This window comes from Oncorhynchus gorbuscha, linkage group LG18 (assembly GCF_021184085.1).
Source record: "Oncorhynchus gorbuscha isolate QuinsamMale2020 ecotype Even-year linkage group LG18, OgorEven_v1.0, whole genome shotgun sequence".
Classification (NCBI taxonomy): domain Eukaryota; kingdom Metazoa; phylum Chordata; class Actinopteri; order Salmoniformes; family Salmonidae; genus Oncorhynchus; species Oncorhynchus gorbuscha.
In genome coordinates, this window is record NC_060190.1 from 9,147,999 (window position 1) to 9,174,019 (window position 26,021).

General features: G+C 46.8%; 1 protein-coding gene across 2 annotated transcripts in view; it reads left to right on the forward strand.

Moving 5' to 3' along the window:
- LOC124003044 (potassium voltage-gated channel subfamily KQT member 5-like) overlaps window positions 1-26,021 on the forward strand; it is a 178,225-nt gene that overhangs the window by 134,551 nt on the left and 17,653 nt on the right. For both annotated transcript variants that reach the window (XM_046311029.1, XM_046311030.1), the window contains exons 4-9: window positions 14,582-14,757; window positions 16,744-16,869; window positions 18,515-18,625; window positions 18,896-18,991; window positions 20,127-20,221; window positions 21,666-21,692. In XM_046311029.1, the coding sequence (XP_046166985.1) occupies window positions 14,582-14,757; window positions 16,744-16,869; window positions 18,515-18,625; window positions 18,896-18,991; window positions 20,127-20,221; window positions 21,666-21,692 (631 nt within the window). The remainder of the gene's footprint in view (window positions 1-14,581; window positions 14,758-16,743; window positions 16,870-18,514; window positions 18,626-18,895; window positions 18,992-20,126; window positions 20,222-21,665; window positions 21,693-26,021) is intronic.

Sequence of the window (26,021 nt, forward strand, 5' to 3'; positions counted from 1 at the left end):
AATAGACCGTAGTCCTCTGGCTTGATGTTTTAGCTGTGGTGTTTGAGGCTCTTGTGATTCTTAACAGGAGATTTAGGGTCGACTGACTATGTAAACAGGCCTCTCCATTAACCCGTCTTCAATTGTTTCCAGTGTTTAGACATATTCATCTGCCCTTCTCAGATGGCCGCTGTACTTCAGGGAGGGAGACTAGAGGCTTACCAGTCACGCTACGTCATCAGAGCTAGAGTCATCATGCTCTCTGAGCTGGCTAGTTTCATGTCGAGAGAGCGAGCGGGAAAGAGTGAGAAAGAGAGTGAGAAAGAGGGAGAGTAGGGGCTTACCAGTCACGCTACGTCATCAGCGCTAGCATCACCATGCTCTCTGAGCTGGCTAATGTCATGTCGAGAGAGCGAGCGGGAGAGAGTGAGAGAGAGGGAGAGGGAAACAGAGATAGAAAGCGAGAGAGATACAGAAATTAGACCGTTAGAATTAGACCATGAATTTCATGAACAATTAAATAACATATGGAATCATGTAGTAACCAGAAAAGTGTTCATCAGACCAATATATTTTATATTTGAGATTCTTCAAATTGCCACCCTTTGCCTTAATGACAGCTTTGCGCACTCTTGGCATTCTCTCAACCAGCTTCACATGGAATGTTTATCCAACAGTCTCGAAGGAGTTCCCACATATGCTGAGGTGTTCTAAACACATTTGACCAGTAGAGTATATATATATATACATAGAGTGGGGAGAACAAGTATTTGATACACTGCTGATTTTTCAGGTTTTCCTACTCACAAAGCATGTAGAGGTCTGTAATTTGTATCATAGGTACACTTCAACTGTGAGAGACGGAATCTAAAACAAAAATCTAGAAAATCACATTGTATATATATATATATATATATATATATATATATATATATATATATATATATAGAGAGAGAGAGAGAGAGAGAGAGAGAGAGAGAGAGAGAGAGAGAGAGAGAGAGAGAGAGAGAGAGATTCAGACAGACAGACAACAAGCAACCGTACACGGGCCAATAACTGAACTAGATACTCTGAATAGAGACGGTTAAGGCTGAACTAGACACTCTGAATAGACGGTTAAGGCTGAACTAGATACTCCGAATTGAGCCTGTTATGGCTGAATTAGACACTCCGAATTGAGACGGTTAAGGCTGAACTAGACACTCCGAATTGAGACGGTTAAGGCTGAACTAGACACTCTGAATAGAGACGGTTAAGACTGAACTAGACACTCCGAATTGAGACGGTTAAGGCTGAACTAGATACTCTGAATACAGACGGTTAAGGCTAAGCTAGATACTCCGAATTGAGCCTGTTAAGGCTGAACTAGACATTCCGAATTGAGACGGTTAAGGCTGAACTAGACACTCTGAATAGAGATGGTTAAGGCTGAACTAGACACTCTGAATTGAGATGGTTAAGACTGAACTAGACACTCTGAATAGAGATGGTTAAGGCTGAACTAGACACTCTGAATAGAGACGGTTAAGGCTGAACTAGATACTCCGAATAGAGGCTGTTAAGGCTGAACTAGATACTCCGAATAGAGGCTGTTAATGCTGAACTAGTCACTCTGAATAGAGATGGTTAAGGCTGAACTAGACACTCCGAATTGAGCCTGTTAAGGCTGAACTAGACACTCTGAATAGAGACAGTTAAGGCTGAACTAGATACTCCGAATTGAGGATGTTAAGGCTGAACTAGACACTCCGAATTAGGACGGTTAAGGCTGAACTAGACACTCTGAATAGAGATGGTTAAGGCTGAACTAGACACTCCGAATTGAGACGGTTAAGGCTGAACTAGAAACTCTGAATTGAGATGGTTAAGGCTGAACTAGACACTCTGAATAGAGATGGTTAAGGCTAAACTAGACACTCTGAATAGAGACGGTTAAGGCTGAACTAGATACTCCGAATAGAGGCTGTTAAGGCTGAACTAGATACTCCGAATAGAGGCTGTAAAGGCTGAACTAGACACTCTGAATAGAGACGGTTAAGGCTGAACTAGATACTCTCAATAGAGACTGCCAAGGCTGAACTAGACACTCTGAATAGAGACGGTTGAGGCTGAACTAGATACTCTGAATAGACGGTTAAGGCTGAACTAGACACTCTGAATAGAGACGGTTAAGGCTGAACTAGATACTCCGAATAGAGTCTGTTAAGGCTGAACTAGACACTCTGAATAGAGACGGTTAAGGCTGAACTAGATACTCCGAATAGAGTCTGTTAAGGCTGAACTAGACACTCTCAATAGAGACTGTTAAGACTGAACTAGACACTCTGAATAGAGACGGTTAAGGCTGAACTAGACACTCTCAATAGAGACTGTTAAGACTGAACTAGACACTCTGAATAGAGACGGTTAAGGCTGGCTGTAATATGCTGTTGGGTGTGTCCTCCTCTGGCCTCTCCTCTTTTTAATTATTTGTCAGTCTTAATCCTGCTTCCTAAGCTGCTTACCCCTTTCCCCTCCTAGCCAAAACACACACCCTAGGATACCTCTCCAATCATCCCTCTATCAAAACACGTAGGGTCACTGACTGGACACAATCCCCCTCCAGCTTCCACTACAAGACACTAGACACTAGAAAGTATGGCCATCATGAATAACTTAAGCATTGTCTGTTTCTCTCTGTAAAATTCGTCCCTTGGCCTCCTTATGTCAGCCCTATTGTGTTGAATGATTGATCAGCTGGCCTATTACAATCATGGAGTACTGTCTTTATGAGGGCATGTGACATTGCCAATAACTCAATCTATAACACGTCAACTAATGACACAAGGCAAGGCTGGAGACAGATTATAATGACAATCATCATGACAATCACCATGGCAATCATCATGACCATCAACATGATAATCACCATGATAATCACCATGGTAATCACCATGGCAATCACCATGATAATCCCAATGACCATCAACATGGCAATCACCACGATAATCACCATAACAATCACCATGGTAATCCCCATGACAATCACCACAATAATCACCATGGCAATCACCATGGCAATCACCATGATAATCACCCTGGCAATTACCATGATAATCACCACGACAAGCACCATGGTAATCACCATGACAATCACCATGATAATCACCATGACAATTACTCTGAGCTGCTTGAGGGAGGTTTATCATTTCTATTTTCACTCTCTCCTTCTCTCTTTTTGTATTTTTTTCCTGTCCCTCCTTTTGTCCCTCCCTTTCCACCCCTCTCTCTTACTCTCTCTCTCTCTCTCTCTCTCTCTCTCTCTCTCTCTCTCTCTCTCTCTCTCTCTCTCTCTCTCTCTCTCTCTCTCTCTCTCTCTCTCTCTCTCTCTCTCTCTCTCTCTCTCTCTCTCTCTCCCCCCCTCTCTCTCTCTCTCTCTCTCTCTCTCTCTCTCTCTCTCTCTCTCTCTCTCTCTCGTCTCCCTCCCCACCTCTCCACCCTGTATGTGTCAACATTGTGTGTCTGAGTGTGTTGTGCTTTGACTACTCTAGATGGGTCTATAGATTCTCTCCCCTATACAGTCAGTGGTAAGAGTATCCAGTCATTACTGTCTGAGCCAATCCATTAGTGGGGGTTTCTCATTCAGTGACTCTCAACATTCATAAATTATACGCAATGAGCCAATTCCATCTTTAAGTGTTCTGCGCAGGTGATTTGTCCTGTGAAGTCATTGAAAGATCGTTAGAAGGAGATATTTCAATGTAGATGTGGTCCACAGAGCCCAGATGAATGAAAACAAACAGAACAGCTCATAAACTGGATGAATAGCACTCATTGGTAGGTTCAGTCAGTGGTGGGTTCCCATTAGCCAATGGGGTTGGCATACAGGAAGAATGTTTATTGAAGTGCGTTTGACTGAGAACATATTTGTCTGAAAACCAGCTTATGTATCTTACATTGTGGTTTAGGTAGAGGATGCTGATTGAATGTGTCGGTTTATGTGGAGTACATTGATTGACTGTAGTGATAGAGGATTGCTCACACTGTGGTGTTGCACCATGACAAATCACTGGCTCGATGCCAGCTAAACTTTTCTACTGATTGAATGTGAAAGTATTTGATTGTGACAAGGCATGGTGACGACAACACAGGGATATTGAATTTGTCAGTGAAAGGATTGGAGCTAAATGTGGTTGGTGTTCCTTGGGGGATTTTTACCTCTTAGTGTCCTTACCACCCCATGTTTATGAATGACAGAGTAACGTCATCCCCTCAATGACCCATAGACACACACACACACTCACCTGTGGCAACTGTAATCGCTCTATCAGGCAAGGACTCATATGCGACCCAGAGCACAATCCACACACACACACACACACACACACACACACACACACACACACACACACACACACACACACACACACACACACACACACACACACACACACACACACACACACACACACACACACACACACACACACACACACACACACACACACACACACACACTGACAAAGGGAGGACAGGGGCTGTTCAGACAGACCACAGCGTCAGGGAGAGAAACATCAAACCTTCAAGGAACACAAAGAAATCTGAGACTGAATTCCAAATGGCACCCTATTCCCTACATAGTGCACTACTTTTGACCAGGGTCCTATGGGCTTTGTAGGTAATAGGGTTCCATTTGGGACATAGTCTGAGGCATCAGACTTCTCCTCCAACACAGACCAATACTATTTTCTATGTTCTTTAATACACCCCTGTGTTTCACCACCGTCTCACTTCAAAGACGCTCCTCCACCACGTGAAAACCACAAACTGAAGAAATACTCTTTTCTTCTCCTTAGCTTCCCCCTGCATTTTTCTGTTTTGTGAGAATTGTGAGAATTTGTCGTCCCACCAGCCGGTGGGTTTGTCTGTCCTTCCTGCGAACTCAGCGCTCGGACATGAAATACAATCGCTGACCAAGGTTTGGTCGATCGCTCTAGGGCTTATAAATCATGAACCAGTTAACCCATGGCAGGAGAGAGACGGCGGAACCGTGAAAAATGCATGAACCAACCACACACACAGACCATACTTGGACGGCCCAAAAAACGGCATGCTGGGACATAAAGATGCTGGCCAAGCACTGGCCTCTGCTGACAATGTGGAAAGAAAAGACCTCTTTAACAAGCAGGTGAGTGTATGACGTGTGTGTGTTTTTTGAAGGAGAGCGAGAGCCTGTATGTGTATAAATTGGTGTGTCTGTGCACGCATGCTTGTGTATGCGTGTGTGTGAGTGTGTGTCTGAGTGTGTAATGTCTGTGTGTGTGTGAGAGTGTGAGCATGTGTGTGTGTCTGACTGTGTCATTTCTGCGCGTGTGTGTGTGTGTGTGTGTGTGTGTGTGTGTGTGTGTGTGTGTGTGTGTGTGTGTGTGTGTGTGTGTGTGTGTGTGTGTGTGTGTGTGTGTGTGTGTGTGTGTGTGTGTGTGTGTGTGTGTGTGTGTGTGTGAGAGAGAGAGAGAGAGCGAGAGAGAGAGAGAGAGAGAGAGAGAGAGTGTGTGTGTGTGTGTGTGTGTGTGTGTGTGTGTGTGTGTGTGTGTGTGTGTGTGTGTGTGTGTGTGTGTGTGTGTGTGTGTGTGTGTGTGTGTGTGTGTGTGTGTGTGTGTGTGTGTGTGTGTGTGTGTGTGTGTGTGTGCGTGGCTGCTGAGTGCTGACAGAACTCTCACATCTGGAGTCTCCATCTGCCTGGTCTAGTTTTAACAGCAGTACTGTGTGTCCTGGTTCACCCTCTGAGCCTTGGCCACACTTGTCTCTAACCATTCATGCCAAAAACACAGAATCCAATCAGCTGCACCAGTGATCCCACTCTGGGTTGAGACTACGGTTACTATGTTGATGTGGGACTATGGGGCAGTTTCCCATACCCAGATTAAACCTACTGGACTAGGAGTTCAATAGATCCAGCCCAAGACTAGGCTTAATCTGGGTCTGGGAAACGGACTCTATGAAGTTGAAAAGTATTTACTTGTTTCGCAAATATTACTTATCTATTCTATCGCTGCAGATGTGTGTGTGTGTTCCTTTGTGTGTGTGTGTGTGTGTGTGTGTGTGTGTGTGTGTGTGTGTGTGTGTGTGTGTGTGTGTGTGTGTGTGTGTGTGTGTGTGTGTGTGTGTGTGTGTGTGTGTGTGTGTGTGTGTGTGTGTGTGTGTGTGTGTGTGTGTGTGTCCTCGGTGGTTGCCAGTGTGTTCACATTCCTCCTCGTCCATCCAGGCAGACAGTGAAAGTCACATATGTGGGACTTGGACAGGGGACAGCTCTTGGTATGACGTTAACAGTGAGCAGCCCAACTGCCTCTGGACTGCCTGGTCAGCATACAGCCAACACATTCATTCTGTCTGTCTGTCTGTCTGTCTGTCTGTCCGTCCGTCCGTCTATCTGTCTGTCTGGAAAGAAAAGGCAGTCTGTCTGTCTGTCTGGAAAGAAAAGACAGCCTGTCTGTCTGGAAAGAAAAGTCAGTCAGTCAGTCAGTCAGTCAGTCAGTCAGTCAGTCAGTCAGTCAGTCAGTCAGTCAGTCAGTCAGTCAGTCAGTCAGTCAGTCAGTCAGTCAGTCAGTCAGTCAGTCTGTCTGTCTGTCTGTCTGTCTGTCTGTCTGTCTGTCTGTCTGTCTGTCTGTCTGTCTGTCTGTCTGTCTGTCTGTCTGTCTGTCTGTCTGTCTGTCTTTCAAGTTTTTATTGTCAAGTGCACAAATACAGTGGAATTCCTGTACGTGTGTACTCGAGTAAATGTGTGTGTGTATGTGTGTGTTTGTGTGTGTGTGCTTCTGTGCATGCATGCGTTATTGTGTGCATCCTTGTGAGAACCCGCTCCTGTGTGTTTGCCACTAAAGGTCTGGCATTGAAGGTCAGTATCAATCCAGTGGAATTCCCCATGCATGCAGTTGAACTATGCTGCTGTCAACTGTCCTCCTGTAGTCCAATACACTCACACAGTGTTTCCAGTACACGTTTCCAAACATACTTCATATCTCAATCTCTTTTCATGTGTCAGTGGTACATGGTGTACACTGTACATAGAGCACAGGTGTTAGATTACAGGTGTTAGATTACAGGTGTTAGATTACAGGTGTTAGATTACAGGTGTTAGATTACAGATGTTAGATTACAGATGTTAGATTACAGGTGTTAGATTACAGGTGTTAGATTACAGGTGTTAGATTACAGGTGTTAGATTACAGATGTTAGATTACAGATGTTAGATTACAGGTGTTAGATTACAGGTGTTAGATTACAGATGTTAGATTACAGATGTTAGATTACAGGTGTTAGATTACAGGTGTTAGATTACAGGTGTTAGATTACAGGTGTTAGATTACAGGTGTTAGATTACAGGTGTTAGATTACAGGTGTTAGATTACAGGTGTTAGATTACAGGTGTTAGATTACAGGTGTTAGAATACAGGTGTTAGATTACAGGTGTTAGATTACAGGTGTTAGATTACAGGTGTTAGATTACAGGTGTTAGATTACAGGTGTTAGATTACAGATGTTAGATTACAGATGTTAGATTACAGGTGTTAGATTACAGGTGTTAGATTACAGGTGTTAGATTACAGGTGTTAGATTACAGGTGTTAGAATACAGGTGTTAGATTACATGCCTTGCTATGATGTCCGTACCATTCTGTGTTGGGGATGGATTGTGTTGTTGACACCTTTAGCTGAATGACAGCACACGCACGCACGCACGCACGCACGCACGCACGCACGCACACACACACACACACACACACACACACACACACACACACACACACACACACACACACACACACACACACACACACACAATAAGGGGTTCATCTGTAATTACAACATAATGATTTGTTTACAACAGCCCCTCAAGGGTTGAAGTTTCACGGATATATTCAGGGTCAATTTGACCGATAGTAATGGTCAAGATTTGGTCAAGTTTGAATGGCTCTCACCTGTATCCATTTCACCTAGTTTCACTGTTATGTTAGTGTCCAGTCCACACCAGTACTGTTATGTTAGTGTCCAGTCTACACCAGTACTGTTATGTTAGTGTCCAGTCTACACCAGTACTGTTATGTTAGTGTCCAGTCCACACCAGTACTGTTATGTTAGTGTCCAGTCTGTTATGTTAGTGTCCAGTCTATGTCAGGAGTCCACACAGTACTGTTGTTATGTTAGTGTCCAGTCCACACCAGTACTGTTATGTTAGTGTCCAGTCTACACCAGTACTACACCAGTTATGTTAGTGTCCAGTCTACACCAGTACTGTTATGTTAGTGTCCAGTCTACACCAGTACTGTTATGTTAGTGTCCAGTCCACACCAGTACTGTTATGTTAGTGTCCAGTCTACACCAGTACTGTTATGTTAGTGTCCAGTCTACACCAGTACTGTTATGTTAGTGTCCAGTCTACACCAGTACTGTTATGTTATACACCCAGTACACCAGTACTGTTATGTTAGTGTCCAGTCTACACCAGTACTGTTATGTTAGTGTCCAGTACACCAGTACTGTTATGTTAGTGTCCAGTCTACACCAGTTCCAGTCTACACCAGTACTGTTATGTTAGTGTCCAGTAGTGTCCAGTCTACACCAGTACACCAGTACTGTTATGTTAGTGTCCAGTCTACACCAGTACTGTTATGTTAGTGTCCAGTCTACACCAGTACTGTTATGTTAGTGTCCAGTCTACACCAGTACTGTTATGTTAGTGTCATGCAGGTGAAAGAGGACCCAAAAGCGACTTGGCGAAAACAGAGTCTTTAATCCAGTAAAGTGAATACAAACAAAAAACACAACTTTCACTCGAAATGACGAGGACCAACTGGAGACTCGATCTTGAACAGCAGGTGAACAGCAGGTTGCCTCGGGAAGGCACTCGAACCAGACAGACTCAGACACCTGCTCACCACGCAGCATCTGAGGAAAACACGACACGACAGGGCGATACACAATCACAGCACGGTGAATTCTAAACAAGGAACCGACAGGACAGGAACGGAACACAAAGGAAGAAATAGGGACTCTAATCAGGGGAAAGGATCGGGAACAGGTGTGGGAAGACTAAATGATTGATTAGGGGAATAGGAACAGCTGGGAGCAGGAACGGAACGATAGAGAGAAGAGAGAGCGAGAGAGTGAGAGAGGGAGGGGGAGAGAGGGATAGAAAGAGGGAAAGAACCTAATAAGACCAGTAAGACCAGTCAGAGGGAAACGAATAGAATGGGGAGCACAGGGACAAGACATGATAATAAATGACAAACATGACAGTACCCCCCCACTCACCGAGCGCCTCCTGGCGCACTCGAGGAGGAATCCTGGCGGCAACGGAGGAAATCATCAATGAGTGAACGGTCCAGCACGTCCCGAGACGGAACCCAACTCCTCTCCTCAGGACCGTAACCCTCCCAATCCACTAAGTATTGGTGACCCCGTCCCCGAGAACGCATGTCCATGATCTTATGTACCTTGTAAATAGGTGCGCTCTCGACAAGGACGGGAGGGGGGGAGGGAAGACGAACGGGGGTGCGAAGAAAGGGCTTAACACAGGAGACATGGAAGACAGGATGGACGCGACGAAGATGTCGCGGAAGAAGCAGTCGCACAGCGACAGGATTGACGACCTGGGAAACACGGAACGGACCAATGAACCGCGGAGTCAACTTACGAGAAGCTGTCGTAAGAGGAAGGTTGCGAGTGGAAAGCCACACTCTCTGGCCGCAACAATACCTTGGACTCTTAATCCTGCGTTTATTGGCGGCTCTCACAGTCTGTGCCCTGTAACGGCAAAGTGCAGACCTCACCCTCCTCCAGGTGCGCTCACAACGTTGAACAAACGCTTGAGCGGAGGGAACGCTGGACTCGGCAAGCTGGGATGAGAACAGAGGAGGCTGGTAACCCAGACTACTCTGAAACGGAGATAACCCGGTAGCAGACGAAGGAAGCGAATTGTGAGCGTATTCTGCCCAGGGAGCTGTTCTGCCCAAGACGCAGGGTTTCTGAAAGAAAGGCTGCGTAGTATGCGACCAATCGTCTGATTGGCCCTCTCTGCTTGACCGTTAGACTGGGGATGAAACCCGGAAGAGAGACTGACGGACGCACCAATCAAACGACAGAACTCCCTCCAAAACTGTGACGTGAATTGCGGGCCTCTGTCTGAAACGGCGTCTAACGGGAGGCCATGAATTCTGAATACATTCTCGATAATGATTTGTGCCGTCTCCTTAGCGGAAGGAAGTTTAGCGAGGGGAATGAAATGTGCCGCCTTAGAGAACCTATCGACAACCGTAAGAATCACAGTCTTCCCCGCAGACAAAGGCAGACCGGTAATGAAGTCTAGGGCGATGTGAGACCATGGTCGAGAAGGAATGGGGAGCGGTCTGAGACGACCGGCAGGAGGAGAGTTACCCGACTTAGTCTGCGCGCAGTCCGAACAAGCAGCCACGAAACGGCGCGTGTCACGCTCCTGAGTCGGCCACCAAAAGCGCTGGCGAATAGACGCAAGAGTGCCTCGAACACCGGGATGACCAGCTAACTTGGCAGAGTGAGCCCACTGAAGAACAGCCAGACGAGTGGAAACAGGAACGAAAAGGAGGTTACTAGGACAAGCGCGCGGCGACGCAGTGTGCGTGAGTGCTTGCTTAACCTGTCTCTCAATTCCCCAGACAGTTAACCCGACAACACGCCCATAAGGAAGAATCCCCTCGGGATCAGTAGAAGCCACAGAAGAACTAAACAGACGGGATAAGGCATCAGGCTTGGTGTTCTTGCTACCCGGACGGTAAGAAATCACAAACTCGAAACGAGCGAAAAACAACGCCCAACGAGCTTGACGGGCATTAAGTCGTTTGGCAGAACGGATGTACTCAAGGTTCTTATGGTCTGTCCAAACGACAAAAGGAACGGTCGCCCCCTCCAACCACTGTCGCCATTCGCCTAGGGCTAAGCGGATGGCGAGCAGTTCACGGTTACCCACATCATAGTTGCGCTCAGATGGCGACAGGCGATGAGAAAAATAAGCGCAAGGATGAACCTTATCGTCAGACTGGAAGCGCTGGGATAGAATGGCTCCCACGCCTACCTCTGAAGCGTCAACCTCGACAATGAATTGTCTAGTGACGTCAGGAGTAACGAGGATAGGAGCGGACGTAAAACGTTCTTTTAGAAGATCAAAAGCTCCCTGGGCGGAACCGGACCACTTAAAACACGTCTTGACAGAAGTAAGAGCTGTGAGAGGGGCAGCAACTTGACCGAAATTACGAATGAAACGCCGATAGAAATTAGCGAAACCTAAAAAGCGCTGCAACTCGACACGTGACCTTGGAACGGGCCAATCACTGACAGCTTGGACCTTAGCGGAATCCATCTGAATGCCTTCAGCGGAAATAACGGAACCGAGAAAAGTAACGGAGGAGACATGAAAAGAGCACTTCTCAGACTTTACGTAGAGACAATTCTCTAAAAGGCGCTGTAGAACACGTCGAACGTGCTGAACATGAATCTCGAGTGACGGAGAAAAAATCAGGATATCGTCAAGATAGACAAAAACAAAGATGTTCAGCATGTCTCTCAGAACATCATTAACTAATGCCTGAAAAACAGCTGGCGCATTGGCGAGACCGAACGGCAGAACCCGGTACTCAAAATGCCCTAACGGAGTGTTAAACGCCGTTTTCCACTCGTCCCCCTCTCTGATGCGCACGAGATGGTAAGCGTTACGAAGGTCCAACTTAGTAAAGCACCTGGCTCCCTGCAGAATCTCGAAGGCTGATGACATAAGGGGAAGCGGATAACGATTCTTAACCGTTATGTCATTCAGCCCTCGATAATCCACGCAGGGGCGCAGAGTACCGTCCTTCTTCTTAACAAAAAGAACCCCGCCCCGGCCGGGAGAGGAAGAAGGCACTATGGTACCGGCGTCAAGAGACACAGACAAATAATCCTCGAGAGCCTTACGTTCGGGAGCCGACAGAGAGTATAGTCTACCCCGAGGAGGAGTGGTCCCCGGAAGGAGATCAATACTACAATCATACGACCGGTGAGGAGGAAGGGAGTTGGCTCGGGACCGACTGAAGACCGTGCGCAGATCATGATATTCCTCCGGCACTCCTGTCAAATCGCCAGGTTCCTCCTGAGAAGTAGGGACAGAAGAAACGGGAGGGATGGCAGACATTAAACACTTCACATGACAAGAAACGTTCCAGGATAGGATAGAATTACTAGACCAATTAATAGAAGGATTATGACATACTAGCCAGGGATGACCCAAAACAACAGGTGTAAACGGTGAACGGAAAATCAAAAAAGAAATAGTCTCACTGTGGTTACCAGATACTGTGAGGGTTAAAGGTAGTGTCTCAAATCTGATACTGGGAAGATGACTACCATCTAAGGCGAACATGGGCGTAGGCTTCTCTAACTCTCTGAAAGGAATGTCATGTTTCCGAACCCATGCTTCGTCCATGAAACAACCCTCAGCCCCAGAGTCTATCAAGGCACTACATGTAGCACCCGAACCGGTCCAGCGTAGATGGACCGACAAAGTAGTACAGGATTTTGATGGAGAGACTTGAGTAGTTGCGCTCACCTGTAGCCCTCCGCTTACAGATGAGCTCTGGCTTTTACTGGACATGAATTAACAAAATGTCCAGCAACTCCGCAATAGAGGCACAGGCGGTTGGTGATCCTCCGTTCCCTCTCCTTAGTCGAGATGCGAATCCCTCCCAGCTGCATGGGCTCAGTCTCTGAGCCAGAGGAGGGAGATGGTTGCGATGCGGAGCAGGGAAACACCGTTGATGCGAGCTCTCTTCCACGAGCCCGGTGACGAAGATCTACCCGTCGTTCTATGCGGATGGCGAGAGCAATCAAAGAGTCCACATCTGAAGGAACCTCCCGGGAGAGAATCTCATCCTTAACCACTGCGTGGAGTCCCTCCAGAAAACGAGCGAGCAGCGCCGGCTCGTTCCACTCACTAGAGGCAGCAAGAGTGCGAAACTCAATAGAATAATCCGTTATGGACCGTTCACCTTGGCATAAGGAAGCCAGGGCCCTAGAAGCCTCCCTACCAAAAACTGAACGGTCAAAAACCCGAATCATCTCCTCTTTAAAGTTCTGGAACTTGTTAGAGCAATCAGCCCTTGCCTCCCAGATAGCTGTGCCCCATTCTCGAGCCCGGCCAGTAAGGAGTGAAATGACGTAAGCAACCCGAGCTCTCTCTCTAGAGTATGTGTTGGGTTGGAGAGAGAACACAATCTCACACTGCGTGAGAAAGGAGCGGCACTCAGTGGGCTGCCCGGAGTAGCAAGGTGGGTTATTAACCCTAGGTTCTGGAGACTCGGCAGGCCAGGAAGTAACAGGTGGCACGAGACGTAGACTCTGGAACTGTCCAGAGAGGTCGGAAACCTGAGCGGCCAGGTTCTCCACGGCATGGCGAGCAGCAGACAATTCCTGCTCGTGTCTGCCGAGCATGGCTCCTTGGATCTCGACGGCAGTGTAACGAGCGTCTGAAGTCGCTGGGTCCATTCCTTGGTCGGTTCCTTCTGTCATGCAGGTGAAAGAGGACCCAAAAGCGACTTGGCGAAAACAGAGTCTTTAATCCAGTAAAGTGAATACAAACAAAAAACACAACTTTCACTCGAAATGACGAGGACCAACTGGAGACTCGATCTTGAACAGCAGGTGAACAGCAGGTTGCCTCGGGAAGGCACTCGAACCAGACAGACTCAGACACCTGCTCACCACGCAGCATCTGAGGAAAACACGACACGACAGGGCGATACACAATCACAGCACGGTGAATTCTAAACAAGGAACCGACAGGACAGGAACGGAACACAAAGGAAGAAATAGGGACTCTAATCAGGGGAAAGGATCGGGAACAGGTGTGGGAAGACTAAATGATTGATTAGGGGAATAGGAACAGCTGGGAGCAGGAACGGAACGATAGAGAGAAGAGAGAGCGAGAGAGTGAGAGAGGGAGGGGGAGAGAGAGGGATAGAAAGAGGGAAAGAACCTAATAAGACCAGCAGAGGGAAACGAATAGAATGGGGAGCACAGGGACAAGACATGATAATAAATGACAAACATGACAGTTAGTGTCCAGTCTACACCAGTACTGTTATGTTAGTGTCCAGTCTACACCAGTACTGTTATGTTAGTTTCCAGTCTACACCAGTACTGTTATGTTAGTGTCCAGTCCACACCAGTACTGTTATGTTAGTGCCCAGTCCACACCAGTACTGTTATGTTAGTGTCCAGTCTACACCAGTACTGTTATGTTAGTGTCCAGTCTACACCAGTACTGTTATGTTAGTGTCCAGTCTACACCCGTACTGTTATGTTAGTGTCCAGTCTACACCAGTATTGTTATGTTAGTGTCCAGTCTACACCAGTTGTTATGTTAGTGTCCAGTCTACACCAGTACTGTTATGTTAGTGTCCAGTCCACACCAGTACTGTTATGTTAGTGCCCAGTCTACACCAGTACTGTTATGTTAGTGTCCAGTCTACACCAGTATTGTTATGTTAGTGTCCAGTCTACACCAGTACTGTTATGTCTCTCTCTCTCTCACAATTCCCATATCCCCCGCCCCCTCCCAGACATCATCGTACTGATAGCCTCCCTAGCGGTGGTGTCGGCAGGAAGCCAGGGTAACATCATCGCCACGTCCGCCCTACGTAGCCTCCGCTTCCTGCAGATCCTGCGTATGGTGCGTATGGACCGGCGCGGCGGCACCTGGAAACTGCTGGGATCAGTGGTGTACGCACACAGCAAGGTGGGGCTGCCTGACGAATATACGCAGTCACAGATACGCAGTCACAGATTCGCAGTCACAGATACGCAGTCACAGATATGCAGTCACAGATACACAGTCACAGATACACAGACACACACACACAGTGACAGACACACACACTCACACAGACAAACACAGTCACACACACTTCTCTCTCCTTCCTCTCTCCTCTCCTCTCCTCTCTCCTTTCTTCTCCCTCCTCTCTCCTCTGCTCTCTCCTTTCTCCTCCCTCTTCTCCCCTCTCTCTCCTCTCCCCTCTTCTCCTCTCATCTTTCCTCTCTCCTCTCTTCTCTCCTCTCTTGTTCCTTCTTCTTCTCTCCTCTCTCCTTTCTTCTCCCCTCTCTCCTTTCTTCTCCCTCTTCTCCCCTATCTCCTTTCTTCTCCCTCTTCTCTCCTCTCTCCTTTCTTCTCCCTCTTCTCTCCTCTCTCCTTTCTTCTCCCTCTTCTCCCCTCTCTCCTTTCTTCTCCCTCTTCTCCCCTCTCTCCTTTCTTCTCCCTCCTCTCTCCTCTCTCCTGTCTCCTCTCCTCTCTCCTTTCTTCTCCCTCCTCTCTCCTTTCTTCTCCCTCCTCCCCCTATCTCTCTTCTCTCCCCTCTTCTCTCTTCTCCTTTCTCATCTTTCCTCTCTCCTCTCCTCTCTCTCTTTCCTTCTTCTTCTCTCCTCTCTCCTTCCTCTCTCCTCTCATCTCTCCTCTTTCCTTTCTTCTCCCTCCTCTCTCCTTTCTTCTCCCTCCCCCCTCTCTCTTCTCTCCCCTCTTCTCTCTTCTCCTCTCTTCTCTCCTCTATCCTTTCTTCTCCCTCCTCTCTCCTCTCTCCTGTCTTCTCTCCTCTCTCCTTTCTTCTCCCTCCTTTCTTCTCCCTCCTCTCCTCTTCTCTCCTCTCTTTTCTTCTCTCCTCTCTCTTCTCTTTTCTCTTCTTTCTCCTTTCTTCTCCCTCCTCTCTCCTCTCTCCTGTCTTCTCTCCTCTCTCCTTTCTTCTCCCTCCCCCCTCTCTCTTCTCTCCCCTCTTCTCTCTTCTCCTCACTCATCTTTCCTGTCTCCTCTCTTCTCTCCTCTCTCCTTTCTTCTCCTCTTCTCCCCTCTCTCCTTTCTTCTCCCTCCTCTCTCCTCTCTCCTGTCTTCTCTCCTCTCTCCTTTCTTCTCCCTCCCCCCTCTCTCTTCTCTCCCCTCTTCTCTCTTCTCCTCACTCATCTTTCCTGTCTCCTCTCTTCTCTCCTCTCTCCTTTCTTCTCCCTCTTCTCCCCTCTCTCCTTTCTTCTCCCTCCTCTCTCCTCTCTCCTGTCTTCTCTCCTCTCTCCTTTCTTCTCCCTCCTTTCTTCTCCCTCCTCTCCTCTTCTCTCCTCTCTTTTCTTCTCTCCTCTCTCTTCTCTTTTCTCTTCTTTCTCCTTTCTTCTCCCTCCTCTCTCCTCTCTCCTGTCTTCTCTCCTCTCTCCTTTCTTCTCCCTCCCCCCCTCTCTCTTCTCTCCCCTCTTCTCTCTTCTCCTCACTCATCTTTCCTGTCTCCTCTCTTCTCTCCTCTCTCCTTTCTTCTCCCTCTTCTCCCCTCTCTCCTTTCTTCTCCCTCCTCTCTCCTCTCTCCTGTCTTCTCTCCTCTCTCCTTTCTTCTCCCTCCTTTCTTCTCCCTCCTCTCCTCTTCTCTCCTCTCTTTTCTTCTCTCCTCTCTCTTCTCTTTTCTCTTCTTTCTCCTTTCTTCTCCCTCCTCTCTCCTCTCTCCTGTCTTCTCTCCTCTCTACTTTCTTCTCCATCCTTTCTTCTCCCTCCTCTCTTCTCTCCTCTCTGTTCTTCTCTCTCCTCTCTTTTCTTCTCTCTTCTCTTCTCTTCTCTTCTCTCTCCTCTCTTCTCTTCTTTCTCCATTCTCCATTCTTCACCCTCCTCTCTCCTCTCTTCCTTCTCTGGAGACGTCTTCTCTGACGTTATGGCGTCAGCAAATGGGAATCGTAAAAATAAAATAAAAATCTTTCCCTGTAGGAGCTGGTGACGGCCTGGTACATTGGCTTCCTGGTCCTCATCTTCTCCTCCTTTCTGGTCTACCTTGTGGAGAACAAGTTCAACAGCGAGTTTGCCACCTATGCTGATGCCTTATGGTGGGGAACGGTGAGTAAAGTTACATAATGGGAGAGTCCACAGTGGATGGTGGATGATGTTGGAACAGTCCATGTTTGCCAGTTAAGGGGTCAAAACAAATTTTATTTGTCACATACACATGGTTAGCAGATGTTAATGCGAGTGGAGCGAAATGCTACACTTTTCCTACGACTGTTTTCCAAACACTTAACATTGTTTTTTGATGTTCTATTAATTTAATGTTCCGTATTTCTACTCAGCTGCACAGCCTGTCCCTGATTTGGTTTCTGGACAACAATGAAATAAAGCTCTTATTCAAATAGTATTTACCTGTGAAAATTCAACATTTTCACTAATACGACACATTTTCAGTATTATTATTTTCACGTTAAAGGAGGCAAAGGAGAAGAGGCAAAAAGTCCTTTCATTCTTTGCCAGGCACTTTTCTTTTTATGTACCTCCTGTTTTGTTGCAAATAAGCTTTGACTAAAAACCTTCTTCTTCTTAATATGCATTAGTCCCAGCACCATTAGCCACCATTTATATACTGCCTCCAAAAGTCATAATGACACAAAATGGCCACGACCTTCTTTGTCATGAACAGCAGCCCAGCACGGCAGAATGGAAACCCAGATAGAAGAGTCACTAAATCAATAGGGAATTATCTCCTGTGCTTTTCAGCCAATTAGATAGCAGTAGGAGAGAGAGAGAGAGAGAGAGAGAGAGAGAGAGAGAGAGAGAGAGAGAGAGAGAGAGAGAGAGAGAGAGAGAGAGAGAGAGAGAGAGAGAGAGAGAGAGAGAGAGAGAGAGAGATGAGAAAGAGAGAGAGAGAGATGAGAAAGAGAGAGAGAGAGAGATGAGAAAGAGAGGGGGGGAGAGGGAAAGAGAGATGGGGAGAGAGACGGAAAAGAGAGGGACAGTGGGAGAGAGACAGACAGAGAAAGAAAGAGAGAGAGAGACTGAAAAAGAGAGGGAGAGTGGGAGAGAGACTGAAAAGAGAGAGGAGAGAGACTGAAAAGAGAGAGAGAGAGAGAGAGAGAGAGAGAGAGAGAGAGAGAGAGAGAGAGAGAGAGAGAGAGAGAGAGAGAGAGAGAGAGACTGAAAAAGAGAGGGAGAGTGGGAGAGAGACAGACAGAGAGAGACAGAGAGAGAGAGAGAGACTGAAAAGAGAGGGAGAGAGAGAGGAGAGAGACAGAGAGAGAGAGACTGAAAAGAGAGGGAGAGTGAGAGAGAGACAGACAGAGAGAGACTGAGAGAGAGAGAGAGAGAGAGAGAGACTGAAAAGAGAGGGAGAGTGGGAGAGAGACAGACAGAGAGAGAGAGAGAGACTGAAAATGAGGAGAGAGAGAGACAGAGAGAGAGAGAGAGACTGAAAATGAGGAGAGTGAGAGACAGAGAGAGAGAGGAGGCAGATGAAACTAAAGCTATATAATAAGCCAATGAAGTGATATAAACATCAAAAGGCAGAGATGCATTATCATCACACATACAATATTTATTCTTTGAATAGACCCTAGTAAATAGTGTAAATTGCAGCCATTTTGTTGGGATTTCAATGCCCTCACAAATGTATGTCGATGATATTTATTTTGGTGGCTTCGCTCCATATAGTATAATTTAGGACCTAATAGTGGCGTCTTTCTCAAGATATAATTGTGTTTGTGTGTGTTCTCAGATCACCTTGACAACCATTGGTTACGGGGACAAGACCCCGAAGACATGGACCGGCCGTATGCTCTCAGCTGGTTTTGCTCTACTGGGCATCTCCTTCTTTGCCCTGCCAGCGGTGAGTACACACACACACTCATACGCGCACATATGCACGCACGCACACACACATACACACACACAAATTGGCAGACACATGCATACACACACACGCACACTACCTACATGATTGTATCCTTTCAGTTACTCTACTAGACCACCTCCCCTATCTGACTTCACGGTCACATGTTGTTCACAGTCACTAATGAGGCATTGACCCAAAATGGCCGACAAAAGAGCCGTTTGACATGTTCTCAGCTGATTCCCATGTCCTCCTGTGTCTTCCCAGGGTATACTGGGCTCAGGCTTTGCCCTGAAGGTCCAGGAGCAGCACAGACAGAAGCACTTTGAGAAGAGGAGGAATCCAGCCGCTTGTCTCATCCAGGTAAAGGCAAAGTGTTGTAGCTATCACAGGCTATGTCCCAAATAGCACCCTATTCCCTATATAGTGCACTTCTTTTGACCCAAGCCCTATGGGTCCTAGTCATAAAATGCTATGAAGGAGATGCCATTTGGGACAGAGCCTCATTTTCTCTGACTCACACTTACTACAATACTGCCAGTGGTACTATAGTCACTTTAATGGTATTGTCAATTCAAATTGCCCTTGGGCTATGAATACATCATTAGAGATGTGTGCCAGATATAGATAGTCATTGTCTCTCGTTGATTGAATCAATCGTTTACCTTACTGTTGCGAATGTGAAGTATGGTGACGTTGAAACGAAAAGTAATGTTGTTGTTATCCAGTCTCTATTTTCTCCCCCTCACATTCCCTCCACACATGCCCAGGAACCAGCATGTAGGGTGACCTCCTCTAACCCCGGGTTCTCCATTGCTTCCAAGCTATAGGTTCTGTCCATTCTCCCCAATTCCTAACACTCTTACCCACAAGAGTGTCAGGCAAGCTTAAGCTGTTAGCTATCCTTCCCTCTTCCCTGCGTCCCTTGTTTTCCTCTTTTCCTTCCTGTTTGTGACCTCACCTTGTGGTTTCCTTTGTGTATCCCTCCATCCCTCGCTTCCTCTCCTGCCTACCTCCTCTACCTTCTCTGCTTTCTCCTCTTACCTTGCTCATTCTTCTCCTCCTTACCCTCCTCCCCTGCTATCTTCTTCTTCCTCCTCTACCTCCTTTCCCCTCCTCCTCCCCTCTCCTCCTCTCCGTCCTCCCACCGCACCAGGCTGCGTGGCGCTACTACTCCACCGACTACTCTACCAGGCCGTACCTAGGCGCCACGTGGCGTTACCACGTGAGCCTCCTGCCCTCCCAGCCCCACAGGCATGTACTGTACCTGGCCTTCGAACTCGGCCCAGCGACAGAACGTGTCACTCATGCGTGACCATTGACCCGTGATTGCTTTGTTGTGTTTTTTTGAATCACTAATCAGAGTTTTTTTTCCCCCCCATTTGTTTTATTCCTGTTTGTCTTTCTTCTTCTTTTTTGGATTTTCTTTTGTCTCATTTTCTCTCTTTTGTCTCTATTTCTTTTCCTCCACCTGTGTTTCTGTGTGTTCTGCATGCAGTGTGTTTGGCGTAGTTATGCGGCTGATGAGAACTCGGTTTCCATTGCTACCTGGAAGCCTCATTTGAAGGCGTTGCATACCTGCAGCCCTACAAAGTAGGTACAACGTTGGCAGCTGGTGTCTGAGTTTGGTGTCTGTGCCCCTGTTAAGCAGTCTTTTCCCTTCTCTTTTTCCAATGATGTATTTCTGTTAACTTTTCTTTCCTAGCCTGGTCCCAGATCTGTTTGGCACATTTGTGACAATGGCCATAGGTGTTGGCAAGACAGCACAAACTGATCTGGGACCAGGCTACTTATTTTTCTACTTATCTCCTCTACCTCTCTACCTCAAGTACTATTTCACTTATGTACTTCCTTCTTTTCTGTGAATGAATACTTTTATATTTTATCATTTGTCTTCTGTTATAATAAGTCAATAGTTAACAGCCATCAAAAGACCAATATTGTCCAGGTTCCATTTCATCCAAACTGTAGTGAACTCAAGAACTCAAGAAATATGACTAAAAACCAATCATGTAGACAGTACCCCAGTACACCTCTATCCTGCTAACACAACAGGCATTCACATCTCCCAATATATGCTCAAACCATCAGTCTAACCGTTTAAGGTAGTGTTCTCAATAACACCCCATTCCCTATGTAGTGCACTACTTTTGATCAGGCCCTAGTCAAAAGTAGTGTGCTACATAGGGAATAGGGTGCCATTTGGAACTTTGGCCTGACACAGTTAGCTAAGAGTCACTGAAGACTTGAGATTGTCTGCACTCCACTTTCAACTGAGGCAGTGAATTTAGCTGTCGTCCTCCACGGCCCATCCATTTCTGATGGTAACCAGCGTCTAAATGATCCAATCGGGCTTTAATGAATGTGTGGCCACATCTCCGTCTCTCGTCTCATTGGACTGCCACTGTGCTGGAATAGCCTTGTGTGACTGGGAGATCTGGAGTGCCTGTATTGGTATTATCTGCCAATAGCGTTTCAAGACTGGTAAATATGCAGATGGAAAGTTGTGGAACCTGGAGATATTGGAGAATCCATCTGCTACATGCTTTACTGACAGCTAGACAACACACACACACACACACACACACACACACACACACACACACACACACACACACACACACACACACACACACACACACACACACACACACACACACACACACACACACACACACACACACACACACACACACACACACACACACACACTGATGACACATACCTACTGATGACACACACCTGTCTACACACTGCTAGCGAGTTTGCCTGGATAGTTATACTGCATTGAAATGCATGTGTGTGTGTGTGTGTGTGTGTGTCTTGAGTCTTGTTTCTGTTTAGTCTGGTGACTTGCTTGTGATTTGCTCATGTGCTCAACACAACGCTGCCTCAAATACTCAGCATCTCCTTTGAATACGACCCCTGGAGGTCAACTCGCTACTCGTTGGCTCAGTAGATGATGTTTGCGATGAAGACTTTCCTAAATATTTCCTCACTTTCTCCCCTCTCGCCTCTCTCACTTCTCAACCTGAAGGAAGGACCAGGGTGAATCCTCCACAAGGTTCGTACCTCCTACTTGTTCTGTGTATCTATTTGAGGCACAGATCCACACGCACCACTACCACCGGTGTACGTCGTAACCCTGTGTGTTGGGGGTCACGTCTTCCCTACTGCCTGTATGGAGTACACTGATGGCAAGTCGCTCTGGATAAGATCGTCTGCTCTGCCAAATGACCAAAATGGAAATGTCAATGCTTTCAGACGCTATTCAGAACTGTGTGGGTGTGTCTCAAATTTCTCTAGGACATTGGTCAAAAGTAGTGCACTATCAAGGGAGGAGGGTGTCATTTGGGATTTACTGTGTATTGCTGAAAGTGCCAATATGCAGTCGGTGACCTATTGTAGAGCAAGATGCAGTCGGTGACCTATTGTAGAGCAAGATGCAGTCGGTGACCTATTGTAGAGCGAGATGCAGTCGGTGACCTATTGTAGAGCAAGATAACTGGTTAAGAGGTGTTGGCCCTAGCTTTTAATTTAATGGATCTATTTATAGAAACAGCCAGCAGTTCATTACTTAGTCATTATTTACCTCTCCTTTGGGCTTCTCCCCCCTCTTTCTTCAGTGTTTATCTTTCTTTCTCTCCTTTTATTATTCCTTCTTCCCTCACTCTCCATCTCTTTATTCCTCCCACTCCCCTATTCTCTCTCAGCTCTTGTCCTTTCATTCTCTCTCTCTCTCTCTCTCTCTCTCTCTCTCTCTCTCTCTCTCTCTCTCTCTCTCTCTCTCTCTCTCTCTCTCTCTCTCTCTCTCTCTCTCTCTCTCTCTTTCTTCCTTTGCCTCATCCCTTTCTCTCACTACATCTCTCCGTACCTTAGGTGTTCTTCAGGAAGGAAATGATTTCAGTGGTTTCTCTCTCTCTCTCTCTCTCTCTCTCTCTCTCTCTCTCTCTCTCTCTCTCTCTCTCTCTCTCTCTCTCTCTCTCTCTCTCTCTCTCTCTCTCTCTCTCTCTCTCTCTCTCTCTCTCTCTCTCTCTCTCTCTTTCTTCCTTTGCCTCATCCCTTTCTCTCACTACATCTCTCCGTACCTTAGGTGTTCTTCAGGAAGGAAATTATTGCAGTGGTTTCTCTCTCTCTCTTTCTCTCTCTCCCTCTCTCTCTCTCTTTCTTCATTTCGCCTCATCCCATTCTCTCACTACATCTCTCCGTACCTTAGGTGTTCTTCAGGAAGGAAATTATTGCAGTGGTTTCTCTCTCTCTCTCTCGCTCTCTCGCTCTCTCTAAAATTAGAACTAATTGTGTTTATTGCAGTCGTGTGTTGTGTGTGTATTTCAGCATAACAATATTTGAGTGACACAGACACTAAATTACAGAGGAAAGATTGAGGAGAGAGAGGCTCTAGCTCTCTGTCTTTCTCTCTCTATTTCTGTTTTTTTCTCTCTCTCTATTTCTCTCCATCTCTGTCTTTTTCTCTCTCCCCTATCTCTCACTCTCTATTTCTCTCTCTCTATCTCACTCTGTCTTTCTCTATCTCTCTCTGTCTCTTTCTCTGTCTCTCTCTCTCTCTGTGGGAGCTAGGAGTGATGTAATATGTTGTTTTAGCTGTCCTTACACAACAGTAGGGAAAGCAGAATGCGTGTCTTTAAAGTGAAAAACTGAATTTAAAACCTGAGGGCCACTAAAACATTTGTCTGTGAAGAGACTGTACTTATTTTTTCGCTGAGATTTCCAAACTGAGTGTAAAGTGTCAACAGAATATCGGAAAAAAATAAAACATTCAGTGTTGCATAGTGTTGAGAGGGTGAGGACAGAATCCCTCCCACACAAACCCAAACACTTGAAAAGCATGTCGGTAGAACAGGAGAGACAGAGGGAGGGAGAGAGCGAGAATGAGAGAGAACAAAGCTCCAGCATCCTCCACCTATTGAATTCAATTCACCATCCCTCTCTCTCTCATGGTCAAGGGCTCCACCTCAAACCTGCAGGAGAAAAATAAATAAATAACAATCCATTTCTGAGTGTCATTGAACCAGGTGCCGATGGCCCTGAAAGCCTACTGGTGCCCAACAGGTTGCCTGTTCTAAAAGTCTACCATCCTCCACACATATGACACTCTCTCTCTCTCTCTCTCTCTCTCTCTCTCTCTCTCTCTCTCTCTCTCTCTCTCTCTCTCTCTCTCTCTCTCTCTCTCTCTCTCTCTCTCTCTCTCTCTCTCTCTCTCTCTCTCTCTCTCTCTCTCTCTCTGGTTGAATGAGAGACATGGACGGGAGTGGGACTGAATTATCAAATAACAGGCCTTTTAAAACCGCTGTCATACCTCGGCTCTTCATTTTCTCTCTCCACTGAGCTCAATTACCTTTGAAACACGCTCTTTCTAAATGTCAGAAAGTGGTTGAAAAAGTATAGTGGTTCTACAGGGTCTCTGGTCATGCTTTTGTTTAGTGTGATTGAAGCCTAGCGATCATGCTGCGCTTATAAAGCCTTCATATACATGACATAATGGACTATGTCATCTGTCATGAGTTATATTTACATCCATAAACTATACCGTACAAAGACATTAGCACACTTAGTTTGAGGTGGCGATTGTATAGATTACATTTCATAAACATTCATATGCAGACATAAAGGCATATAACATCATTACATACAGTAAGTATACAGAGACATTCATAGAAGCTACATTCATAACCGAAACAAAGACGTTCACATACAGTACCAGTCAAACATTCGGACACACCTACTCATGCAAGGGTTTTTCTTTATTTTTTACTATTTTCTACATTTGTAGAATGATAGTGAAGACATCCAAACTATGAAATTACATTTACATTACATTTAAGTCATTTAGCAGACGCTCTTATCCAGAGCGACTTACAAATTGGTGCATTCACCTTATGACATCCAGTGGAACAGTCACTTTACAATAGTGCATCGAAATCTTAAAGGGGGGGGGTGAGAGGGATTACTTATCCTATCCTAGGTATTCCTTAAAGAGGTGGGGTTTCAGGTGTCTCCGGAAGGTGGTGATTGACTCCGCTGTCCTGGCGTCGTGAGGGAGTTTGTTCCACCATTGGGGGGCCAGAGCAGCGAACAGTTTTGACTGGGCTGAGCGGGAGCTGTACTTCCTCAGTGGTAGGGAGGTGAGCAGGCCAGAGGTGGATGAACGCAGTGCCCTTGTTTGGGTGTAGGGCCTGATCAGAGCCTGGAGGTACTGAGGTGCCGTTCCCCTCACAGCTCCGTAGGCAAGCACCATGGTCTTGTAGCAGATGCGAGCTTCAACTGGAAGCCAGTGGAGAGAACGGAGGAGCGGGGTGACGTGAGAGAACTTGGGAAGGTTGAACACCAGACGGGCTGCGGCATTCTGGATGAGTTGAAGGGGTTTAATGGCACAGGCAGGGAGCCCAGTCAACAGCGAGTTGCAGTAATCCAGACGGGAGATGACAAGTGCCTGGATTAGGACCTGCGCCGCTTCCTGTGTGAGGCAGGGTCGTACTCTGCGGATGTTGTAGAGCATGAACCTACAGGAACGGGCCACCGCCTTGATGTTGGTTGAGAACGACAGGGTGTTGTCCAGGATCACACCAAGGTTCTTAGCGCTCTGGGAGGAGGACACAATGGAGTTGTCAACCGTGATGGCGAGATCATGGAACGGGCAGTCCTTCCCCGGGAGGAAGAGCAGCTCCGTCTTGCCGAGGTTCAGCTTGAGGTGGTGATCCGTCATCCACACTGATATGTCTGCCAGACATGCAGAGATGCGATTCGCCACCTGGTCATCAGAAGGGGGAAAGGGGAAGTTTAATTGTGTGTCGTCTGCATAGCAATGATAGGAGAGACCATGTGAGGTTATGACAGAGCCAAGTGACTTGGTGTATAGCGAGAATAGGAGAGGGCCTAGAACAGAGCCCTGGGGGACACCAGTGGTGAGAGCGCGTGGTGAGGAGACAGATTCTCGCCACGCCACCTGGTAGGAGCGACCTGTCAGGTAGGACGCAATCCAAGCGTGGGCCGCGTCGGAGATGCCCAACTCGGAGAGGGTGGAGAGGAGGATCTGATGGTTCACAGTATCGAAGGCAGCCGATAGATCTAGAAGGATGAGAGCAGAGGAGAGAGAGTTAGCTTTAGCAGTGCGGAGCGCCTCCGTGATACAGAGGAGAGCAGTCTCAGTTGAATGACTAGTCTTGAAACCTGACTGATTTGGATCAAGAAGGTCATTCAGAGAGAGATAGCGGGAGAGCAGGCCAAGGATGGCACATTCAAGAGTTTTGGAGAGAAAAGAAAGAAGGGATACTGGTCTGTAATTGTTGACATCGGAGGGATCGAGTGTAGGTTGTTTCAGAAGGAGTGCAACTCTCGCTCTCTTGAAAACGGAAGGGACGTAGCCAGCGGTCAG